This window comes from Loxodonta africana, chromosome 6 (genome assembly GCF_030014295.1).
Source record: "Loxodonta africana isolate mLoxAfr1 chromosome 6, mLoxAfr1.hap2, whole genome shotgun sequence".
Classification (NCBI taxonomy): domain Eukaryota; kingdom Metazoa; phylum Chordata; class Mammalia; order Proboscidea; family Elephantidae; genus Loxodonta; species Loxodonta africana.
The window spans coordinates 88,067,041-88,088,665 of NC_087347.1; the positions used below are offsets into that span (position 1 = coordinate 88,067,041).

General features: G+C 33.5%; 1 protein-coding gene and 1 long non-coding RNA gene across 26 annotated transcripts in view; one reads left to right on the forward strand and one right to left on the reverse strand.

Annotated features, from left to right (window-relative positions):
- The window catches only part of BAZ2B (bromodomain adjacent to zinc finger domain 2B), a 463,153-nt gene that overhangs the window by 378,190 nt on the left and 63,338 nt on the right, over positions 1–21,625 (forward strand). For 17 of the 23 annotated variants that reach the window (XM_064287090.1, XM_023542904.2, XM_064287092.1 and 14 more), the window contains 6 exons: positions 738–846; positions 1,097–1,198; positions 12,575–12,785; positions 17,295–17,387; positions 17,492–17,553; positions 20,207–20,272. In XM_064287090.1, the coding sequence (XP_064143160.1) occupies positions 738–846; positions 1,097–1,198; positions 12,575–12,785; positions 17,295–17,387; positions 17,492–17,553; positions 20,207–20,272 (643 nt within the window). The remainder of the gene's footprint in view (positions 1–737; positions 847–1,096; positions 1,199–12,574; positions 12,786–17,294; positions 17,388–17,491; positions 17,554–20,206; positions 20,273–21,625) is intronic. The other 6 variants (XM_064287078.1, XM_064287080.1, XM_064287086.1 and 3 more) reach the window with 1 other exon arrangement.
- The window catches only part of LOC135231548 (uncharacterized), a 125,658-nt gene that overhangs the window by 28,231 nt on the left and 75,802 nt on the right, over positions 1–21,625 (reverse strand). The gene's annotated exons all lie outside the window — the stretch shown is intronic.

The following is a 21,625-nucleotide window of genomic DNA, read 5'->3' on the forward strand; positions in this document are numbered from 1 at the left end:
TATATTTGGTGTATACCGGATTTCTTTTTCTCTACTGTTAGTAAAAGAAGTGAATATACTGCATGGTATTTTTTAGTATGAAAGTACCAGAGCAAAAGGCAGAGAAGTTGATAAAAGGGAAAACTAAAATTAAAGCCACCTGCTGTGCAGAGGCGTGGCAGAACTGGGATGGGATCATGCAGCCAGGTGGAATTTGACTGAAAAAGAACCAAGGGCAAATTATTTGGCAAAAGGCAGGAATATAGTTAAGAGTGCTCGAAGTTTTTTTTTTTAAGATAGAATTAAAGGACAGTGAAAGCCACTGTGGGCAAAACTGAGGGTTTCAAGCAGAATTCGGTTAAAATGGTTTTATTGAAACTGATGAGTTTAGAACTGAATGTTTATGAGCCTCAAAGAGCAGTGAGCCAAGTTTACCCTTCTCACTTAAAGCTTTTCAGATTTAAAAAAAATTACTACAGAAAGACACATGTTAACTGAATATTTCTGAGTACCCAAATACCAGTTATGATTTAAAAATTTAATGGTGTTTAATATTTTTACTTTAATCCTTTATTTTTAGTAAATTACTTAGCTAAATGTAAATAATTTTAGTAGTAGATGTTTGTGGATTGTATGAGATTATTTTTGTTTTCTTGTATATTTCTTGTTTTCTAAAGAGCACATGTACTTTAATTTTTTATTTTTAGAAGCTTTTTTAAAATTAAATATGTCATAATCCTCATTTCTGTTATCTGTAGCTGGCAGAGAGAGACAAGAATAAGAAACTTTGGAGGGCGCCTTCAAGGAGAAGTAGCATATTATGCTCCATGTGGAAAGAAACTTAGGCAGTACCCCGAAGTAATAAAGGTACATACTTTTCACCAAATAATATACATTTGGTACCTATCAAGCATGCTTATGAAAAAAAAAAAAAAAATGTGTACTCCTCAAATAAAAGTCTTGTCTGGGACTAATGTACTTAACCTAAATTGATCTCCTATAAATCTTTAGCCCCTTAATAGAATATACAAAACATTAGTGTCCTGAAGATAGCTATACATCAAAGCTGGGTTGTAATTATTAAAACCTGAAGTGGAAAAATATGTGATTTTTTCAGTATCTCAGCAGAAATGGAATAATGGATATCTCAAGGGACAATTTCAGCTTCAGTGCAAAAATAAGAGTGGGTGACTTCTATGAAGCCAGAGATGGACCGCAGGTATCCACTTTTTAAAAAGTACAGTCTTTAAGCCAAAAAGTAGTACCATAACTTCAATGAATTAAATTTCACTACACTCCGAAGCATTGCCTTTTGTTAGTTATTTGTAAAGCTATACATATAACTTTATGGTAAACACTCACTAAGGCCTCAATTTACTATGTTTCAGTAACAAGGAGCTTTGACATACTAGTTGTCTTTTTCATATTCAAGTAAACCTTTTTCCTGCCAATTAATTCTATCAATGATTATATAGTTTATCTGAATGTTCATGTGAAATACAGGAAATCATTAGTCCCCTAAAAGGTAAAAGAGAAAAATCATGTTTTTATAAGTGAATCCAAAAAAGGATAAATATGCCTTAGTTTTTTGAAAGGATCTTATCTATTTGATTATGCCATGACATATGATACATTATTCACAAGTTTGGTGAATTTTTTTTCTTCCTTAAAATGAGGTAAATGAAATTTCTGCTTTTTGCAGAAGTTGAGTTTTTTAATATAATTGTGTATTCCTGAACTTATCACCATAGCTCCCTTTGAACGGCATAAACCAAAACCAAACCTACTGCCGTCGAGTCGATTCCAACTCTAATGTTTTCCCTCTGTTACTAACTTGTATTCAGCTTGTCTTTATGTGCCGCCAAGTTGACTCCAACTCATACTCATACTACCAAACATGTTGTTGTCAAGTTGCTTATGACCCTATAGGACAAAGTAGAACTGCCCCATAGGGTTTCCAAGGCTGAAATCTTTACAGAAGCAGATTGCCCCATCTTTCTCCTGTGGAGTGGCAGCAATTTTGGACCTTTAGTTTAGCAGCGGAGTGTTTTAATCACTGTGCTAACACGACTCCTTTCTGACTCATATTGTCTATACTTATTATCCCCTCTAGCTTTATTGGCTCCATTGAAAGGAGTTCTAGTTAAGAAGTGAAAAGACCTAGATCTTGATAATCTATGAAATAATTTTGATTTTGAAAAACAAAAAGATAATACCTCCTTTAACCTCAATTTCTTTATCTATCAGATGAACACAATAATAATTACATTTCCAGTCTCATAGGATTATAGTAGAGTTAAAATGAGATTATATGCATAAAAATGTTTCAAAAAGGTTAAAAACGCTCAGCCAACTCCAGTTGTTGTTTTCTTTTTTGATTGAACCTTTCTTTTTCCCGTTTCACCCATTATAATGTTGAAAAAGAAATTTTTCCTGGCCCTTGGTATTTTCTATTGTGAACAGGCAGGCTTTCCATCCTATCTTACCCTCTCATTTTATAGGTATAGAAATGGAAAGGCCTTCCTCATTCTGCAAGAGCTTTATTCTCAGAGCTCAGAAGATTGAGAGAGTTTCCCAAGGTCATACAGCCTGGTCATACGGCCTTAACAAGGCAGATGCATAGCTAGAAGCCAAGGTTTCTGGCACTGTTTTTCTGCTTACATCATAAACCCTTTTTTTCCATTGTTGTTCATGATTTTTTAAGGAACAAGTTATGTCCAAATTCACCTGTCTTTTTACTGGTAGTTGTAAAATACCAAAATGTATTTATCTGAGGTTTAACTTTTTTATGGAAATATATTCTAGGATTTTTCTTTTCTAAATTAAAAAAAAAAATTGTTTAATGAAACACAGTTGTTATTTTACATAGTCTGTGTGTACTGGATCAGCTTTTTAGTTCAAAATACAGTCACTAAAAGGTAATAATACTTCAAGTAAGAATTCTTATTTTTTAATCTTTTGGTTCATAGTCAGACCCTTACTTTCTTAACGATGAAAAGATATCTTTATTTTTATAAGTTCAATAAGCTTTTGTTTTGAGAGGAGAGCTAATTGCTGTTCTATACAGAAAGGATTTTTAGCTTTGTTTAAGTGATAATTACACTTAATCTATAAAGCCTCATTAGGCAGAGCAGAATGTTCTTTGACATCCACTCATTTTCTATTAAAGATAATCAGTTTTTTTCTAAATGCGTATTGTCTTGTTCAGAGATCAATTCCAATCAAAGAGATGTGATGAATTATTAAATCCAGAATGTGTTAAGCTGCCAGCATGCAGCTTATACTAGGGGAAAATACTAGCAATTTTGAGAGCACTTTTCTTCAGTTAAAAAATTAGTGAGTTGGATTCATTTCAGGATGCTTTTAGGGGATAAATAGGTAAAGGTAAGTAATCTAAGGAAGTGTTTAATTAGAAATGCATATAGTTGTATAGCCATATACGTTTCTATATGAGTAATGTGTATAAGCATATAGTTAATTAGAAAGTAATTGTATAACAATTTTCTATGAAAATGAACAAAGATTATATATTTTTGTTACAGAGTTAACTGTGATGTGTAATTATTTTGATTGGCCTAAATTTTGCACAAAATGTAAAGTATAGTTTGGGACAAAGAGACTATTACTATGCAGTGGTGATCCTTGTGTGTTTACAGTATGCCTGCCTTTATACAAAGCCTGTGAATGAAATGATGGCTATAAAACAACAAAGCTATGCATATTAAAAGACTAGAAGAAAATGTGTAAAATTTCTAATAATGGATGTAATGGTTGGAGTACAAAGGATCATTTATTTTCTATTTTCTTGCATTTTTCACGTTTTCTGAAATTTGTTTGTAGTACTTATATAATGTAGAAAACAATTTCCCATCCTTTGAAAGAGCCCTGGTGATGCAGTGGTTAAATCAATCGACTGCTAACTGAAGTGTGGACAGTTCAAAACCAGCAGCAACTTCGTGGGAGAAAGATGTGGCAGTCTGCTTGCTTAAAGATTTACAGCTTTGGAAACTCTGTGGGGTCGCTATGAGTCGGGATCGACTCATTGGCAGTGGGTTTGGTTTATCCTTTAAAAGCAAGTACTTTCACCCCATGTAATCCAGTAAAGCTAAACATTTAGAGTTTTTCGGATGCATGAAGATTGTACCAAATGATTTTAAATGTTACAGCTACAGTTTTCCAGGCTTATATATATCTACGTTTAGTGATTGATAGCAAGCGAGATTCATCAGTACTCATAATCACTCCCCTAATAAAATATTTGGCTTGGAAATTATATTTTCTCCACCATATTTTTCTTTTTTTCTTAAAACTTACCAAAAAAGTGACAATATTGGTGCTGTAAATTCTGATTTAATTTAAGGCATTTCAAAAACTGCAACAGTGGTATTTGAAAGCTGTATGTTTTAAAGATGAAATTTTTATTAAAGTTGATATTTCTGAGCTTGACATAGAGATTATACATATATTTATTAAGAACAAACATTTGTTGAAAACATTGACTAAATTTGTACGGTATAATCAGGTGAGAGATGTGAGAGTTTATTGAAATTTAAGTAAATTTATTATTAGCTGAAAGAAAATAATGTAATTATTATCTTTAAAACAAGAAGTAAAGAAAAGCCCTTAAGTCAAGTATATGGACAGTGTTGACAAAAGAAATGGAAAAAAGTTTTCAATATATTTATTATCTTTTTATTTACTTCAGTGCACAAATGTGGTGAAAGATCATTTGTAGAATCAGGTACTTGTCAGCATCTATCAGTAGTTAAATATCTAATACTTTCTACCAGCTTCCACGAAAGCCAGGATTTTAGAGGTAATAAACTGCATGGAGCAAAACCAACCATATACTCTTTATAGGCTCGTTCTATACTAGCTGACTACTTTTCTAATTAATTTCTTTTAACTATTTTAGGTAGCAAAGCCCCTTTGAAAAGGGTGTAAATAGATTTCTTACAGACTTCTGCTTCATCACACTATAAAGAACTTGTTGAATCTAATATTTGTCATTATTTTCATTTTATTTTGTTTTTGATTGTCAGAATAATAGAAAGTGTGGTTGAACTAGAAAGATTTTGATAAATATGTTCTTCATTTGGTGCTATAGAATTGATTTTTGACTCATAGCATACCCATGTAACAGAGTAGAAAACTGCACCATAACCATACATAGGGTTTTTCTTGGCTGTAATGGGTTTTGGGATAATCTTTATGGAAGCAGATCACCAGATCTTTCTCCTATGGAGCTGGGTGGGTTCAAACTGCCAACCTTGCAGTTAGCAGCTGAGTACTTAACCATTGCTCCACCAGGGATCTTTTGATGAGTATAAAATAGGGTTAATTTTATTGACTTAAATATGATACATAGGGAAAAGGTATTCACATTTTTCTTAGGACTTAGATTAAACATATGATGAGCTACTTTGAAAAGCATTTTTTTTTTTTTTGGGGGGGAAATTTGTAGAGTATAGGACATTTAAGCATAAATATTACAATTAAGCTTATTTCTTTCAATCAGGAAGTCCATAAGCATTTAGATTATTGAATGTCTACTATATTCAGGTCAAAGAGCAAAAGGAAACTAAGAAAAGGAAAAAGTTAGAAGTGACTCAGAAAATGTTGCTTTTTTCTGATTTTTTTTTTCTTTAAAAAAAATTCTTTTAATGTCATAAGGCCATGAGAAAAGTAAAATGTTAACCATTGTTATTGAGATGCCCTTTTTCTTAGTCACTTAGTCAATAAATATTTGCGACAAATACTTAATGTGCAGGCATTTTATTTTTCAAATAAATTTCCTGTAAAGGCATCTTCCATAAAGAAAATTTTGAACACATTTCACTGCAGAAATGAAAATGAAAGCCTGACTTTGAGAAAAAACTAGCATTGGTAGGGTAACGGAAGAGTACAAAAGAAACAGAAGTTATGGTCACTGGCTTAGAAAAACTTATGGTCTGGGGAAGATTACTAGGAACAATGCTACCCAACTAAAATCAGGGTTTTGTTAATAAGGAATAAGGGGAAATTTGACAGTACAGCAGGCAACAGGCAGTCTCTGGCGTAATTGTAATGCTGGTAATTATTTCAAATGAGTGAAGAACAAAAGATTGAGAGACAACAACCAGAGTTCTAAGTCAACTCTGCTGTTAACTGTCAAACCTAATGCAACATAGCTGTCGACACATGTGGATACTGAGAATATGAAAGATCAGTACCAGGAACCTATAAATCTGGGAATTTATGTCGCTAATCTACCAGGTAGGATTTTTGGTGCCTAGGCAAGGCCTTTACTAGGACGCCAACTGTATGAATGAAAGTGTAGGGCTCAGGAAATACTGAAAGCTGTAATTCTTAGAGGCTAGCCTAATGTGAGTAACTGCAGAGCATAGTCAGCATTGTACCACACCTAATTTTTCTCAACTGCTTTTAACAGATGCCTCCTCCCACACCTCCCCAACCCCACCCCCCACCCTCCGGATAGCTGCGCTTACTCCTTCATATCTTTAAATATGCTATCCAATATATGATATTAAGAACTTACATGATTAGAGTGGCTTAAGAATCCCTAACACTGGAAAGTATGTCAACTTTTTACTACTTATTTCTGGCACCATAAAGTAACTAAAAACTGAAATAATACTAATCTGTGAAATAGGAATGAGGAGGTTGAACAAAGTTCTAATTTTTTTCATAATACTGATTTTAATGTTTTTCTTAAAATACGAAATATCAAATTCTGTCCAAAATGTTTGATGCCCTAAGCATCGTATGTTATTTTGGAAAAACGAGGCCTACTTATCTAGCTATTAATTCCCTCTCTGTAATATGAAATACATATATTAAGAGGTCTTTAAGATCACTTCCCTTTTACATATGACATTTTAAAAGTTTTATAAATGAATTATTAGGAAGTAAAAGATCCTGAAAACACTATTTCAAAGGGAAAGAATGTAAAATATCAACTTTGTTTCCAAAGTTAAGCTATAGATAAATTTACTGAAAATCATTTAGCCAGGAATCAACATGTTAAATGATCAATTCACAGAATGACTAATGGGCCTAAAACTGTCAGATGGAATGCCTTAATCCAGATTTAAAACTATTTTACTGCCAGAGGTAAGGACTGGGGTAGATACAGGTCCTAATCCAGAAAAATATGAGTGAGGGAAAGTCCATCCATTCATGTATGTAACATTGAGCATTCAGGAAGTACTGGGCATCTCAGATGTTAATATGGGAAATCGATATTTAGTGACACGTGACTGCAAATCCATAGTGATATTGCTGCAGCAAAATCTTGGTGATACTAAAACTTAAAAAAAATAAATCCTCAAAAACTTGGCAAATAGATCAGTGAATTGACTTGTGGTAGACTGGTTTACTTCATTTACTTATATACTGCTTTTCCAAAAAAAATAGGTCAGCTTACAAGCGTATACAATCAAACAAAATAAAAATGAAGACAAGCTAGGACATAAACATGAAGCAGGAGTGAGGCTCGAGAGCACATCCATTAAGACCTAAACATGTTGCTGGTAAACCACAAGTTAGACTAGCTTTTAGTGAAACTTGGGAAACCCAGTTAATTAAACGATTCGCTGTCTGTAAAATAAGACGAAAACAGGCCAATTGTTTATGAGATGTTCAGCTACACTTTAGAGTATCATTTATTAAGAATAATTTCTATTAAGAATAATAGAAATGCTGAAATAGAAAGGTCATATTAAAATTAAATTTTGTAATGTATTGCTCTGAAATTTCTGAATAAAGAAAACATTTTAAAATTAATTCATTTGAAATAGACGTTTTCTTTAAAGCTGTTTACTTCTTAAGTCATAAAAAATTAAGGGAATAAATTTACTTGCAGTTTCCTCAAGTATTCTTCCATTCTGTCTTTCAGCTTTGGGAAGAAAACCTCACTTCCATTTCCGTTTTCCATGTTACTTAGAGAATACTCCAAACCTTAACCACATTTCTAGTTTCCATTCAGGCTCCCCTCCTTCACATCTGGGTAATCTTCAATTCCAGTCAGTCTGTTTCCAAAAATGCCTTCCTTCCCAGCCCTGATTTCTGTGCCCTAATCCAGACCCTCATTAATTTTTTATGTGGATAATTGAGAATTTTCTATTCACATTCATTGCTACTCTAGGTGTGGTCCTTGGATCACCTGAGTTAGAATAGCTTGAGCCAAGGTCCTTGTTAAAGCCGTTCGTACTTTAGGGGAGAGGACTCTGTCTTGCTCATCTTTAGGTAAGGTTGCGCCTTGCTCAGAGTTAAGAGCCTCAACAAACTTTTAAGTCACAGAAACTTTTATGTTTATAATGCATACAGTCTTTCAGTATACTTTCAGTTATCTCATTTACTTATTTACCTTAATTCTTTTGTTAAATCTTATGAAATAAAACATAAACCTTTTTCTTTTTTTATTCTCTTCTCTATGGTATTTATAGAAATGAATTTGTTATTGGCTGAAAGGCTGAATTAGTAACCCTTGAAAGCAGAACTATATGGGTATAATAGACTTAATCTGTAACTATCTCCATCATGTTGATCCTCCATTTTATTTTTATCCATGTTTTAAAAATTCTTAAGAAAGATTATTTATAGGAAATGTTTAATATCTTAAGTCTTAGAAACTAAGAAAAAGAATAAATTAAGTTGCCTTTGATGTAAAAAAATTTTTTTTTGATGTATATTTTTGATTGACAACACAGCAAGTAATGTATGAATCAAGTATGTAAATTGTATTTGCGAGAGTTTACTGACAACTATTTTATTTTCCAGAATCCTTTTAAAACCACAGTTCTTTTGGCTACTTAGTGAATTAAAGCTGTAAAAAAAAGCTTCAGATCTTCCTAACCATCCCTTTTCTTATTTTCTACAATCTAGGAGTCAGAAAACATTATATGTAACCCAATGTATGCAATTCCCTTAGAAAGTATTTTCTAAATGTCAAGGGCAAAATATAAATGATATGGTCACTATTTGTCTGGTAAGTTTTGGGCACCAATATGTTCTATTCCTTTTTTTGACACAGGTATATTTTCCTAGGAAAATAAAAACGTAACTATGTAAAAATTATATCTGGATAAAAAAAGTTCATAAATCTTGGCCAAAAATTGATTATGTTATTAATAAGATACTTTAAAAACTGAATTCAGATTCATTTACAAATTCTTTTTATTAGTCTCTTCTGCTGCAAGTATCAAAAATGTCACTTTTATATTTTTCAATTTATATGATTCATGCTGTCTTAGTGCCTAAAAGTATAATAGAAAAATGAAAACCTAAACTAATCAAAAGCTTCTGATGCTGGTGAACGTAAAAATGTTTTGATGGCTTCCCTCTTAGAGGTTTATGGCCTAAAAATGCAGGTGGTACAACTCTTGTTCCTTTGGACTTAATTTGAAATCTCATCAAAAAATTCTCATTTTCTTCAGAATTTCAAAATTACTTTTAACATGAGAATTACTTAACAAACTTAGTATAGGTATTATTTTTAACATATAGAAATGTGACTGGATGCACTAGTTATTTTACTGACACAGTCTTGATATAATCTTGGTTGTACTTTTATGACTGAATGTTGTGATCAGTCACTTTTCAGGTATAAGAACATCTTTGTAATATCAATTAAGTATATGTAGTGGTTAGGAGCAGAGGTTTTAAAGTGAGACAGACCTAGGGTTGAATCATAGCTCTGTTCCTTACTGTCTGTGTGCCTGAGACAAATTATTTAACTTTACTGGGTCTGAATTTTCTCTGTTGTAATGTGGGACAATAAAACATACCATATGCGGTAGAGCTATTGTGAAGATTAAAGTATATAGTTTATTCAGAGTGCCTGAAACAATACAGTGCTTGGAACATAGTGATAATGCTATTATCTGTTTTGATAGTGTGATTAGTATTTGTATTTTTATTTAGTACCCATTGACTGAAATATTCGTAGACTCCTTGCCCCAGGTTAGGAACCATGGCATGAAATATAACTCAAGAAATTTATATTGTTTTTGGTTGCATAATTACCTCTAACAGTCCAAACTAAATTCTTAGTTTGAGGTTTTTTTAGAGAACAGTATATTTAAATTTTTTTTACCCTCTACACCAAAGGACTTAGCTGCTTAAAAATTAATAATAATGATAGAATAATTATTTTAAAAGAATGCCTCTCATATCTGAACTTATTACTTTGGACTATAAATAAGGGAATATAATATAATGTATTTATATTGATTAATGTATGCAGGATAGATGAAAACCAGACTCAGATTGTGTCTATCCACTGAGCAGGATTGTTTGTGTAATACACTAGCTTTATGTTTGTGTGTGTATGTGTGCCTCAATCAGGATGCTAGTAATGGGAGATCTCAAATATGTATGCAAGTAGGCAGAATACTATAACCTGTGGTGGTTCTGTGGTTGACCCGAGTTTGAGTCTCAGCTAATCCCCAAGTGTAGCAACCACCTGTCTAGTGGAGGCTGTGTCTTGCTGTGACGATGAACAGATTTCAGCGGAGATTCCAGACTAAGGTGGACTGAAAATTAGTCAATGAAAACTTTATGAATCACAATGGTCTGACCCTGTTGTGCATGGGATCATCGTGAGTTGAGGGCTGACTCAACAGCAGCTAACAACAACATAAAACTCATCACTAGCTTTGGTAATTATCATTATGGCCAATATTATTTTACACCTTCTTCTTCCCTACCTTAATTTTTTTGAAGCAAATCTTGTGCTCCTTATCATTTCATCTGTAAATGTTTCAGTTTGCATCACTAACAGATAAAACCAAGAAACCAAACCCTTTGCTTTTGGGTTGATTCTGACTCACAATGATCCTATAAGACAAAAGCAGAACTGCCCCATATGGTTTCCAAGGAGCAGCTGCTGGATTCAAACTGCTGACCTTCTGGTTAACAGCCATAGCATTTAACCACTACACCACCGGGGCTCCCTAATAGAGAAGCACTCTTGTCTTCTACAGAACCACAATACAATTACCACACTTTAAGCCAGGCAGCCAATTGCTATCAAGTTAATTCCAACTCATGGTGACCCTCCCCCACCCCCAGATGTGTGTCAGAGTAAAACTGCTCTCTAGGGTTTTTATTGGCTGATTTTGGGGAAGTAGATCACCAGGCCTTTCTTTCAAAGTGGCTCTGGGCGGACTCGAACCACCAATCTTTCAGTTTCATCTTGACTGTTTCCACCACTCAGGGACTTCTATCACATTTCAAAAAATAATACTTCCTTAATATCATCAAATATTATCGTTCAAAATTTCAGTTGTCTCTTAATTGTCATAATTTTCGTGTTTGTCTATTTGAATCAATATCCAAATAAGATACTCATATTGAGAATGTTTGATATAATCTTTTAAAACTCCTTTAACCTTCCCTCATTATTTTTTACTTCTTGAAATCTGTTTGATAATTAACAGTTAAAAACTACAGAATTAAAAAAAAAAAATCTGGTTGGCATCTCCTGCCTGGAGGGGAGATGGGAGGGCAGAGGGGGTCAGAAGTTGGCCAGATGAACTAGAAAAGAGAGAGTGGAGGGAATGAATGTACTGTCTCATTAGGGGAAGAGCAATTAGGAGTATATAGCAAAATCGGCTCGACGGCAGTGGGTGGGTAGCAAAGTGCATATAAATTTTTGTATAAAAGACTGACTTGATTTGTAAACTTTCACTTAAAGCACAATAAAAATTAAAAAAAAAATCTGGTGAAGAAACTAGGTTATTTGTAGGGTTTTCCGCAAACTGGATTTTGCTAGGTACTTTAACATATACCCCTCATCCTATTTTACCTATAAAAATATGGTAGTTAAATCTAGATGCTTGGTCATGTTCAGGTCTGATTTGTTTTTGGGGGACAAGACTGCTTTATAGGTAATGGTATGAAGTTCCATCAGGGGACTAAGAATGTCTGATTTTTTTAATTTTTGGTGATATAATCAACCATTCAAGTTCAATGGTTAGATCCACTAATTCATTAAAACCAAAAATCCAAACCCGTTGCCCTTGAGTACATTCTGACTCATAGTGACCCTACAGGACAGAGTAGGACTGCCCCATAGTATTTCTAAGGAGCAGCTGGTGGATTTGAATTGCTGACTTTTTGGTTAGCAGTGAAGCGCTTCACCACTATGCCACCAGGGCTTCATTAATTCATTAGGTATTACAAACTGCTGATATTCTAACTCTTACATCCCTTCTTCATTTATTAGCTGGACTATTTCTATAAAGAGAAACTTCTACTCACCTACTATTTGGCTAGCCTAATGTTTTGTCTGATCTGATAACCCATGAGAACAATCCATGGGAGTGTCATCACACAACTAATATTTTCAAATATCTGCCAACTTTGTGGTCATTCTAGTTCAGAAATGGTGATTGAGATACAGATGTATATCTATATGCCCAAGGCTCTAAACAATTATAAATCTAAATTGAGTAAATAATATTCCTGAAGTTTATACCAGCTTTATAAATTTCAAAGTGTCTCTGAATTTTACTTTTTTTTTTTTTACTTACTGATCTCTCATGTTTATTTTGTTTGTAATATATTATTTCTATAAAATGTTAATTAAAAGGGAATGCAGTGGTGTCTTTTGAAAGAAGAGGATGTCATTCCCCGTATCAGGGCAATGGAAGGCCGTAGAGGAAGACCACCAAATCCAGACAGACAGCGAGTAAGAGAGGAATCCAGAATGAGACGTCGAAAGGGTCGACCTCCAAATGTTGGCAGTGCTGAATTTTTAGATAACACAGATGCCAAATTGCTACGAAAACTGCAAGCTCAAGGTAAGAAACAATGTATGTGACACTGTAACAATCATGATTTTTACCCTATTATGTCGTTTGACTTATTAATGATTGACACTGCTTTTGATTTCTAAAAAATAGATATTTGTGTTAGAATAAAAATGAAAAAATAAGAATTCTCACTGGTAACTGGAGTCCTTTGACTAGGTAATCTCCTTTCAAGATCCACACTCATAAACACATCCTGCCCTAAGTGTTTAGAATTACAAAGGTGGTGTTAGGCTTGCACAGAAAGGGAATCAATCAGCACTTGGCACATGCCTCAAGGTTGTGCCAGCCTTCTGGAAATTCTCAGCTCCCCGTTCCTTGAGGTGGAACATAGGAATAAATCCAAAATACGTAGATCTGTGGAGTAAATTTTCAGCCAGGGAACTCCAATTACTGGTAAGTAACCCCAGTCTTTTAGTTTGGGTTCTTCTATGGTCTTAATATATATATTTTTTTAAATGCCCAACTAATAGATTTAATCGAAAGTATTTTAAAATCTCTAGAAAGTATCATTTATCACAATCAAAGTGTCTAATAACCTCAAATGAATTTATCATTCAAAATTATATATAAAAATTTCTCTTTAAGGTGATGAAAAAGTTTTGGAATCAAATAGTGGTAATGGTGGCACAACATTGCGTGATCAATGCCACTGGATTGTTCACTTGAAAAAGGTTTAAATAACAAATTTTATGTTGTGTATATTTTATTACAATAAAAAATTATACAGTATAATATTATATATCTCAAGATAAAAGTTCCCATGTTGGGTCTGACACCGCAAAAGCTGTTCTGCTATGCATTTTGAGTTAGTAATTACTAACGTGAAGCCTCTTGGGACTCTCTGAATATACATATCAATGTATGTGTAACTCTCTTTTATTTACAAGCATATATGTAAACATGTATCAATGTAAAATAAAGTTGTAATAATAAAAATTGACTTAGAAGACTAACAGGATTTTATTTCTTCCCATGGGTTTTTACTATCCCTATGAATAAAACCAAAAACCGGAGGAAATGCCTAAGAGATTATTTCTGTTTATTGTAAAACACCATCACAATATTGACTTCTCTGTTGTTGATTTATTTTTATTATGCAACAACTATCCACAACAAAATCTCATAGAACAGGATGCTTTAAAATAGAAGACACTGTCATTCTCACTCACCAGGGGAATCCTAAAGAGTTTTTGTTAATCTTTCCAGAAATGCATATGCACGTGTATGAACGCACACACACATTTCCTCACTACTCACTCATATATATGTGTATTCTTTGTGGTTTCTAAAATAAATGGACTTACACATTACATATTGTCTTGTGTGTTTAGAATTACAAAGGTGGGTGTTAAGCTTTTAAGGCTTGCACAGAAAGGGAATCAACTTGCTCTCCCCCCGCCCCCGCTTAATTTATCTTGAGCATCTTTCTGTATCAGCGCTTATACACCAACCTCATTCTTTCTAATTGCTAAATATTAAGTGATGCCAAGTATGGCTCTATGCAAAAATAAACTTACTTCAAAAATTAATCTTTGAAAATTAAAGGAGACAAGTAATTTCTTAAACCATAAAAGATATTTTTCAAGTTAAAAAGTTAATTATAAGATAATGTCTTCAGTGACCATATACCATATAAATGAGAAGATACAGGTAGCTGTTTATTCCTCAGAGCCTGGGTGAGGTATCCTAGACTGCTAATTTGTTCTGTTTCCTTCATAGTGTCTCTAACTTTTTTTTTCCTTGTTTCACATCTCTGACTGCTCATAATATAAAATTTAAGCTATATAAATTTTTAACAATTAATCACAATTGTATATTCCTTGCTAAAGTGAGAAGATATGTGTTGAACTTTTTGATGTTTTTCTGTCCTAAGTGTTTAAAAATAAAACAATTATGTGTGTGGAGCTTGAAATTGATAAACACATAAATACACAACTATGTATATTATAAACCAAAATAAATCCCACTGCCGTCGAGTCGATTCCGACTCATAGTGGAATAGACATAGTAGAACCACCCCACAGAGTTTCCAAGGAGCGCCTGGTGAATTTGAACTACCAACTTTTTGGTTAGCAGCGATAGCTCTTAACCACTATGCCGCTAGGGTTTCCATGTATTTTATAGAATTTCTTTATTCAAAGCCAAATTTCTATGAGAGATGATCCATTTAGGTTGGAGCAAAAGATCAAACTTATGCCATGTTTTCTAGTAAACATTTAAAAAAATCAATTAACACATCTTTACATCTTAAGGCAGAGCTAGACTTTTATAGCAGAGTTCATGAATGCTTTTAATTCTTAAATGTTTTAAAATCATTTATCTCATACTGTCATAGATAAGTATGGTGTTCTTCAGGCTTGTTGTTAGAGGTTGCTGACTCTGTAGAATAGTTGATAGATTTCTATTTCCCAGAATACCTAGTGAATGGGAGATCTTTTTTATGTGGCCTGGGAATTTTTGAAGAGGCGTATAACCTTGGTGCTAATGGTTAACGAGCTCGGCAGCTAACTAAAAGATTGGAGATTTGAGTACAGCCAAAGGCACATTGGAAGAAAGACCTGGCAATTTACTTCCACAAAAGCAGCTATTTAAAACCCTATAGATCACATTTCTACTTGACCACACATGAGGTCGCCATGAGTCAGAATCAACTTGATGGCAATTGGTATAACCTTCTAAGATTGAAGATGAGTGGAAAATTAGAAATATACTTTAGTATCAGCTTCTGTTTTCTCTTTCATTAACACTTCCAGTTTTCTAGACAAAATTGGACTCTTTTACATCATCCCTCCTTTTTTTAAAGCTTTGATAAAAACTTGGCCAATAGTAACTGACTTCATCTCAGCTATTACAAGGATATAGGATTAAGATCTTAGCTAAAAATCCTTTTACAGAATTAAAATTTTGCTTAAAGTTTTTCAGAGGTAGTAAATTATAGACTGGGGTTCAGAAAGACTGCTCTGCTACTTAACCTCTATGATCATCAGTTATTTTGTGTGTAAACGGGGCACAATATTACCTGTCTCATAAGATTGTTGTGAAGATTAAACGAGATCGTGTAAATTTAATACAACAGTACCTGCATTCACTAAATGGTGGAAATTATTAGCAGAGCTCAGGGTATTCAGGTTATTATTGATTCATATAATACATAGGTTCCTTAAAACTCTTCAGTTGCTGTAAATGGTGTTTTTTTACAGTAATTTTGTAGTGATATTTTGACATATCACTTTTATAGTTAGAAGTACCCTGGCCAAGTTTGCCAGCAGAAGACAATGGTATTACATGTTTTTTTGTATCACCCACTGCCACAGTAAGGCTGGGTAAAAAAAAAAAAAAAAAAAAACCTTAGTGGCATACAACGCTAAGTGTTAATTGCTTGTGCAGATGGAATCAGCTGAAGGTGACTCGGCAGCTGTGCTGATATTGGCTGTGCTTGTTCAACTGGCTGCATGTGTCTCGACCTCCAACAGCCTAGCCAAACCTATCCTCATAGTAATGGGCAAGGCACAGGAGAAAAAGTACAGAATGCAAGCACTTTTTCCAGCCATTACTTAATCACAAAAAGCCCTGGTGGCACAGCAGTTAAGCTCTGGGCTGCTAATTGAAAGGTCGGCAGTTCAAACCCACCAGCAGCTCCATGGGAGAAAAGACCAGGTGATCTGCTTCCATAAAGATTACAGCCTGGGAAACCCTATGGAGCGACTCGATGGCACACAACAACAGTACTTGCATCATAAGCGCTAACATCCTGTTGGCCTGAGAACATCACATGGCTGAATTCAGAATCAAGGAATGGGAAAACATATTTCACCTCTTGATAGGAGGAGCTACAAAGTCGCATCACAAATGGCATGGATGTAGAGAGGAATGAGGAGTTGGGCCATTAATTATGTCAGTCTACCCCAGTTTTTTACATTTGTCTTTGAAAATTATGAGAACCAGGTTGTCTTTAAAACTCATTTGATATTTATTCCACATTCTTTTTACTGAGATTTAGTCCCTCCCTTTCAAAAATGAAAATATTATTGGATTTAGGAACATAACCATTGTTAGCTGGCTGAAATACTAAGTTTGGGGGTCTTTGTTTAGTTTTGTTTTGGATTCTTTCTCTTTTTTCTACATTTTGCTATTTTTAAGACTGGAGCTAAATTGCTATTCTTACCTAGTAGCAGATGCTTTCTTCCTAACTGGGGATTACTCAAAATGTGAAAAAAGTTTACTTGAGTGAGCCTCTACGATGAAGATTAAGAGAACATCACTTTTGTGTAGTTCTGTATATGGGATCATACTTGATGAAATAGTTCGGCGATTTCTGGGAGAAATGAACGTGGCATTTTCTGCCACACCACTCTCTTACTTGTTATCTGTTAAGCTTAGGCAACTTTTTTAAATAGTATGTTCTTCATAATCATAGTGTTTCACACAGTTATTGTTTTTAGGTTAGGAATTATATAAAGTTGTTACTGATATTCTTTGTAATTCTGTGTTTTTCAGAAATAGCCAGGCAAGCAGCACAAATAAAACTTTTGCGAAAACTTCAAAAGCAGGAACAGGCTCGGGTTGCAAAAGAAGCTAAGAAACAGCAAGGTGGGTGACTTTTGAAAGAGCGCATAAACTTGCACAGTGAATATTGGGGAATTCATAAGAAGTTTCTCTTCTTCTGAGATCTCTGCTTTGGTTTTTCCTCATAGCAATAATGGCTGCTGAGGAGAAGCGAAAACAAAAAGAACAGATAAAGATTATGAAACAACAGGTATGTTTATGCATCAGAACTGATTTTTAAAGCACAGGCCTTATTCTGGGGATCTATTTGTATATGTGTATATGCATATTATTTTTACTTTGATGTCTTGAATAAACTATATTTCATGTTAATGTTATGTGTCTTACTGAGAAAATTGTCATCTTCCATTAGTTAAATTTTTTTTAAGTCTTCTACTTCTAAGTTTTTAAAGAAATTGATTACCAAATGGAAAATTTGTTTAAGCACTTTTAATGTCCCAGTAGGCTTTGAATGGAAGTTTACATCTTGAACAGCTTTCAACCTTTTAAAATTGACATATCAGTAAGTGAAGGATGTTGCTTACATGTTCACATTTTAATAACAATTTTACTGTTCTAAGATATGTAAAAAATATTTTTTAAAATCTAAAGTTATATAAAGTTTGCCCTCATTGCTTCTGAATGCTTTTAGAGTGACTTAAAAATTACTGCTGCAAAAAAATAAAACAAAGGAAGAAAGCATTATTTTAGCATATCCAGGGTTCTGTATCTTACATCTTATATCTAAAAAATCTCTCCCCTGTGTGGTTTCAAAATTTAATTTAGGTAAATGAAGTAATTTTTAAGTTTTTATAGGTAACACATTAAGAGACAAGGTATATAATTTCTTTTAAGAAGGGAACATGCGAACCCATCTGTACATACTCATATTACCATTAAGCAGAAAGAAATGGGAGAAAGTTCTATTCTTAAAAAAACTTTTAAACAGGAAATAGTTATTTCTGAGTATGACATGAAAATCCAGTTCTGTTCCTACACTGATAAATGATAGCTACTTAATAAATAGCTTGGGTTGAATTTGATGTGATTATCCCTAAATTTCTTCCTAGTATTGACTGAAGTAGTATGATTAGTAAGAATCAATTTTGAATTTGAATTCAGAATTTAGAGTTCCTATTTCCTAATGACTAGAGAGTCATCAAATCCTATCATACTTTTAGTTTTCTGATCCTGAAATGTTGAAGTGGCCACAACCTCAGTCTGCATAGTCTTTGGTGCCCATTAAAAAAGCACTGGACAGAGACTGAAGACCCCCTGCGACTATAGCCCCCAGATTTCAGAACTGAAGTCACTACAGAAGATCACCCTGCAGCCAAAGATTAGACAAGTCTATAAAACAAAAAACAATGCACGTGAGGAACGTGTTTCTTACTTAGTGCAATCATGTGTTCACGACCAAAAGGATAACACCAGCCCAAAAGCAATGATGAGAAGGTGGGAAGAGACAGGAATAACGGATGAAAGGAAATGGGGAACTGAGATGTGGAAGGGGAGAGTGTTGACACATCATGGGTATTGCAGCCAATGTCACAAAACAATTCGTGTATAAACTGTTGAATGAGAAACTAATTCGCCCTGAAAAGTTTCACCTAAATTATAATTAAAAAAAAAAAAAAAAAGCATTGGGATCCCCGAGTCTCAAAACAATAATGCAGATAAGCTGGTCCTAGATATTTATCAAGATTCTTATCTAAAACTAGTCTCAGAATAACATCTGGTTCACTCATCAAGGCCACCAAAGTGAGTCAAAGCACAGAATAAACCTACTCACACAGTCTGTTTGATAATGCCGTATTTAACATCGGCATTAGATCTAGAGTAAAATAGTAATGTGCTTCTCATCCTCTGGATTATTTTTCAACCCAATAGGCCAAAAATATCACCAGATACTCCTCAAGGCAGTTTTCTGGAAATTGGCAGAAGCATTATTATACAGCAGAGAAGCATAGGCACTGGGATCTGACCAGGGCTCTGTATTTACAATTTGACTTTAGTCAAAATATTTACTCAGTTTTCTTACATAACAAGAATATAATTACAACTCCTATGATTGTTGTGATCAAGATAGTTTAAGTAAAGTGCCCGGTTCGGTGGTTGGGTACTAAATATTATAAAGTGAACCTATATTATAGGGTTGCTCTGAGTTGGAATTGACTTGATGGCAATGGGCTTATATTATAATAATTTATAAATAATGTTTGTCCCTGCTACATGCCAATGACAGTACTACCAAATATATGTACATTGATATAAATCACTTGGACAGTTAAGACAAAGGTCTGGAAAAGAGATCAGTTAAAAAACAGTTTCAAAAGCTACAACTAACATCTGACAATTGTAGCAGTTATTTTAATATTCACACAATATAAAATATGTTGGCTGTGAAAATTCTAGGAGAAGTACAGTTTGCAAGTAGAAGAGTAGATATTCTTTGCTCAACAGCATGCAATAAATGACAGTGGCTGGCCCAGTACTAAACAGGTTTTCTGACTCCTGCTACGGTGTTTTTTTTGCTGTGCTGTCCTGCATTTATTTCAAACTATGCATTTTTTTTTGTAATTCCAAATATTTTTAACGATCCTCAAGCTGTAGGAGTTACATCAGCTTAGTGTTTACCTGATTTGTATATATCTATTTGGCATTTGTATTTTATAAGTTATTTTGAGAAATTTTATAAAGCCATTAATTTGACATAAATATATATGATGTTAAACTAAATAATTAGACTTGGGCAGTGTTCGGTAGTTTCGTACTTATATTCTCTACAATTTTATTCCAATTAAACACTTTTCACCTAGCTTCTTAGTTCATTTCATCTTAAACAATCATAATTTTTCCTACAGGAAAAAATTAAGAGAATACAACAAATCAGAATGGAAAAAGAACTTCGAGCGCAGCAAATTCTAGAGGTAGAACTCTTAAATTTAATACAATTAAAGTAATGTAGTCATTTTTTTTCTTAAACTCAGCAGAAGTAAAAATTTTGCCTACATGGTCTCTCACTTATCCAAAATAATTTATCCATAAAAAATTCTCTTTAAACCTAATGTATCCAGTAAGACCTTACCAGGCAGAACCTTTTTTAGGAAGCTCATCTAAACCTAGCAATAAAAACCCAGGAAGTAAGACAAAAGAGAGAAAAAAGAAGGGAAATGTCTAAGCAACCAGTATAGTTGACATAAAGTTCACTTAGTAAAACTCATGTTATTTTTAGAAAGATCCTTAAGGCTTATAGTCAAATATTTACTTTTAATTCAGAGACAAATGTTTACATGAGTGAACATTACAAAAATAAAAGTAAGTTTTAACATTTAGAAAGCATTTAACTAGCTTGAAGACCTGGTTTCTAATGGACTCCCATCCCCAATAAGCTGATTAGAATCGGACTAGTGAATATACATTAACAACAACAGTAATAATAGCCGAAAGACAAATAGCCAGGGAAAATACAGAAAAACCGGAACTTGGAAGCCTAGCGACAGTCTCCAGTCTTTTAGTTGGACAGCAAGGAGTTTTCAACACATTAATAGCCCAAAGGCATCAACCAATAGAACTGTGCAGTATAATAACTGATGGTCAGAATAATTCCCCTGAGTCATCAAGAAAAGGCCAAATTATGTTTAGTGACTATGTCTATGCAGGCATAAGTTTCAAGATTATTTCCACCCAAAATAGTGAAAATAAACTTTGAATGTTTAAAACTGGTACAAACTCTCAGCTATTCAGGAAACTCTGCTGCTTATTATAGAACAGTTTATTCCCTGAGGGCTGTAGATACCTGAGGTTTTCTAGGTTATCATTTTTTCCTCTTAGAAATGTACACTTTTTTTTTTAACCTATTTCCAATTCATTTTAAAACCCTCATGTTGAAAATATTTCCATCTTAAAGTAAACTGACAGCCAATATGAAACTACTAGATATTTAATGACTTTATGATGAAAATCAAATTTGATACTCAAAATGTGCTTCATGAAAGATTACAATTAAAAAAAAACACTTGAATTAAACTGCAATTTACAGAGATAGGGGAAGTCAGATTTAATGTATTTCATTTAAATCATTTGAGTAATGGATTTCTTTATCTCAAATTTCAAGTATTTCAAAAGAAATTTCAAATAAAATAGCATTTTTAGTGTGTTGTGATTCATTTGTGAATAAATTTTTATCAGTTAAAATCTAGTTTTCTGAATTTTTATAGCAATTTTGTTTTACTTTTTAAAAAGTAAAAACAATAAATAATAAAATTGTTTTCCCACGATTA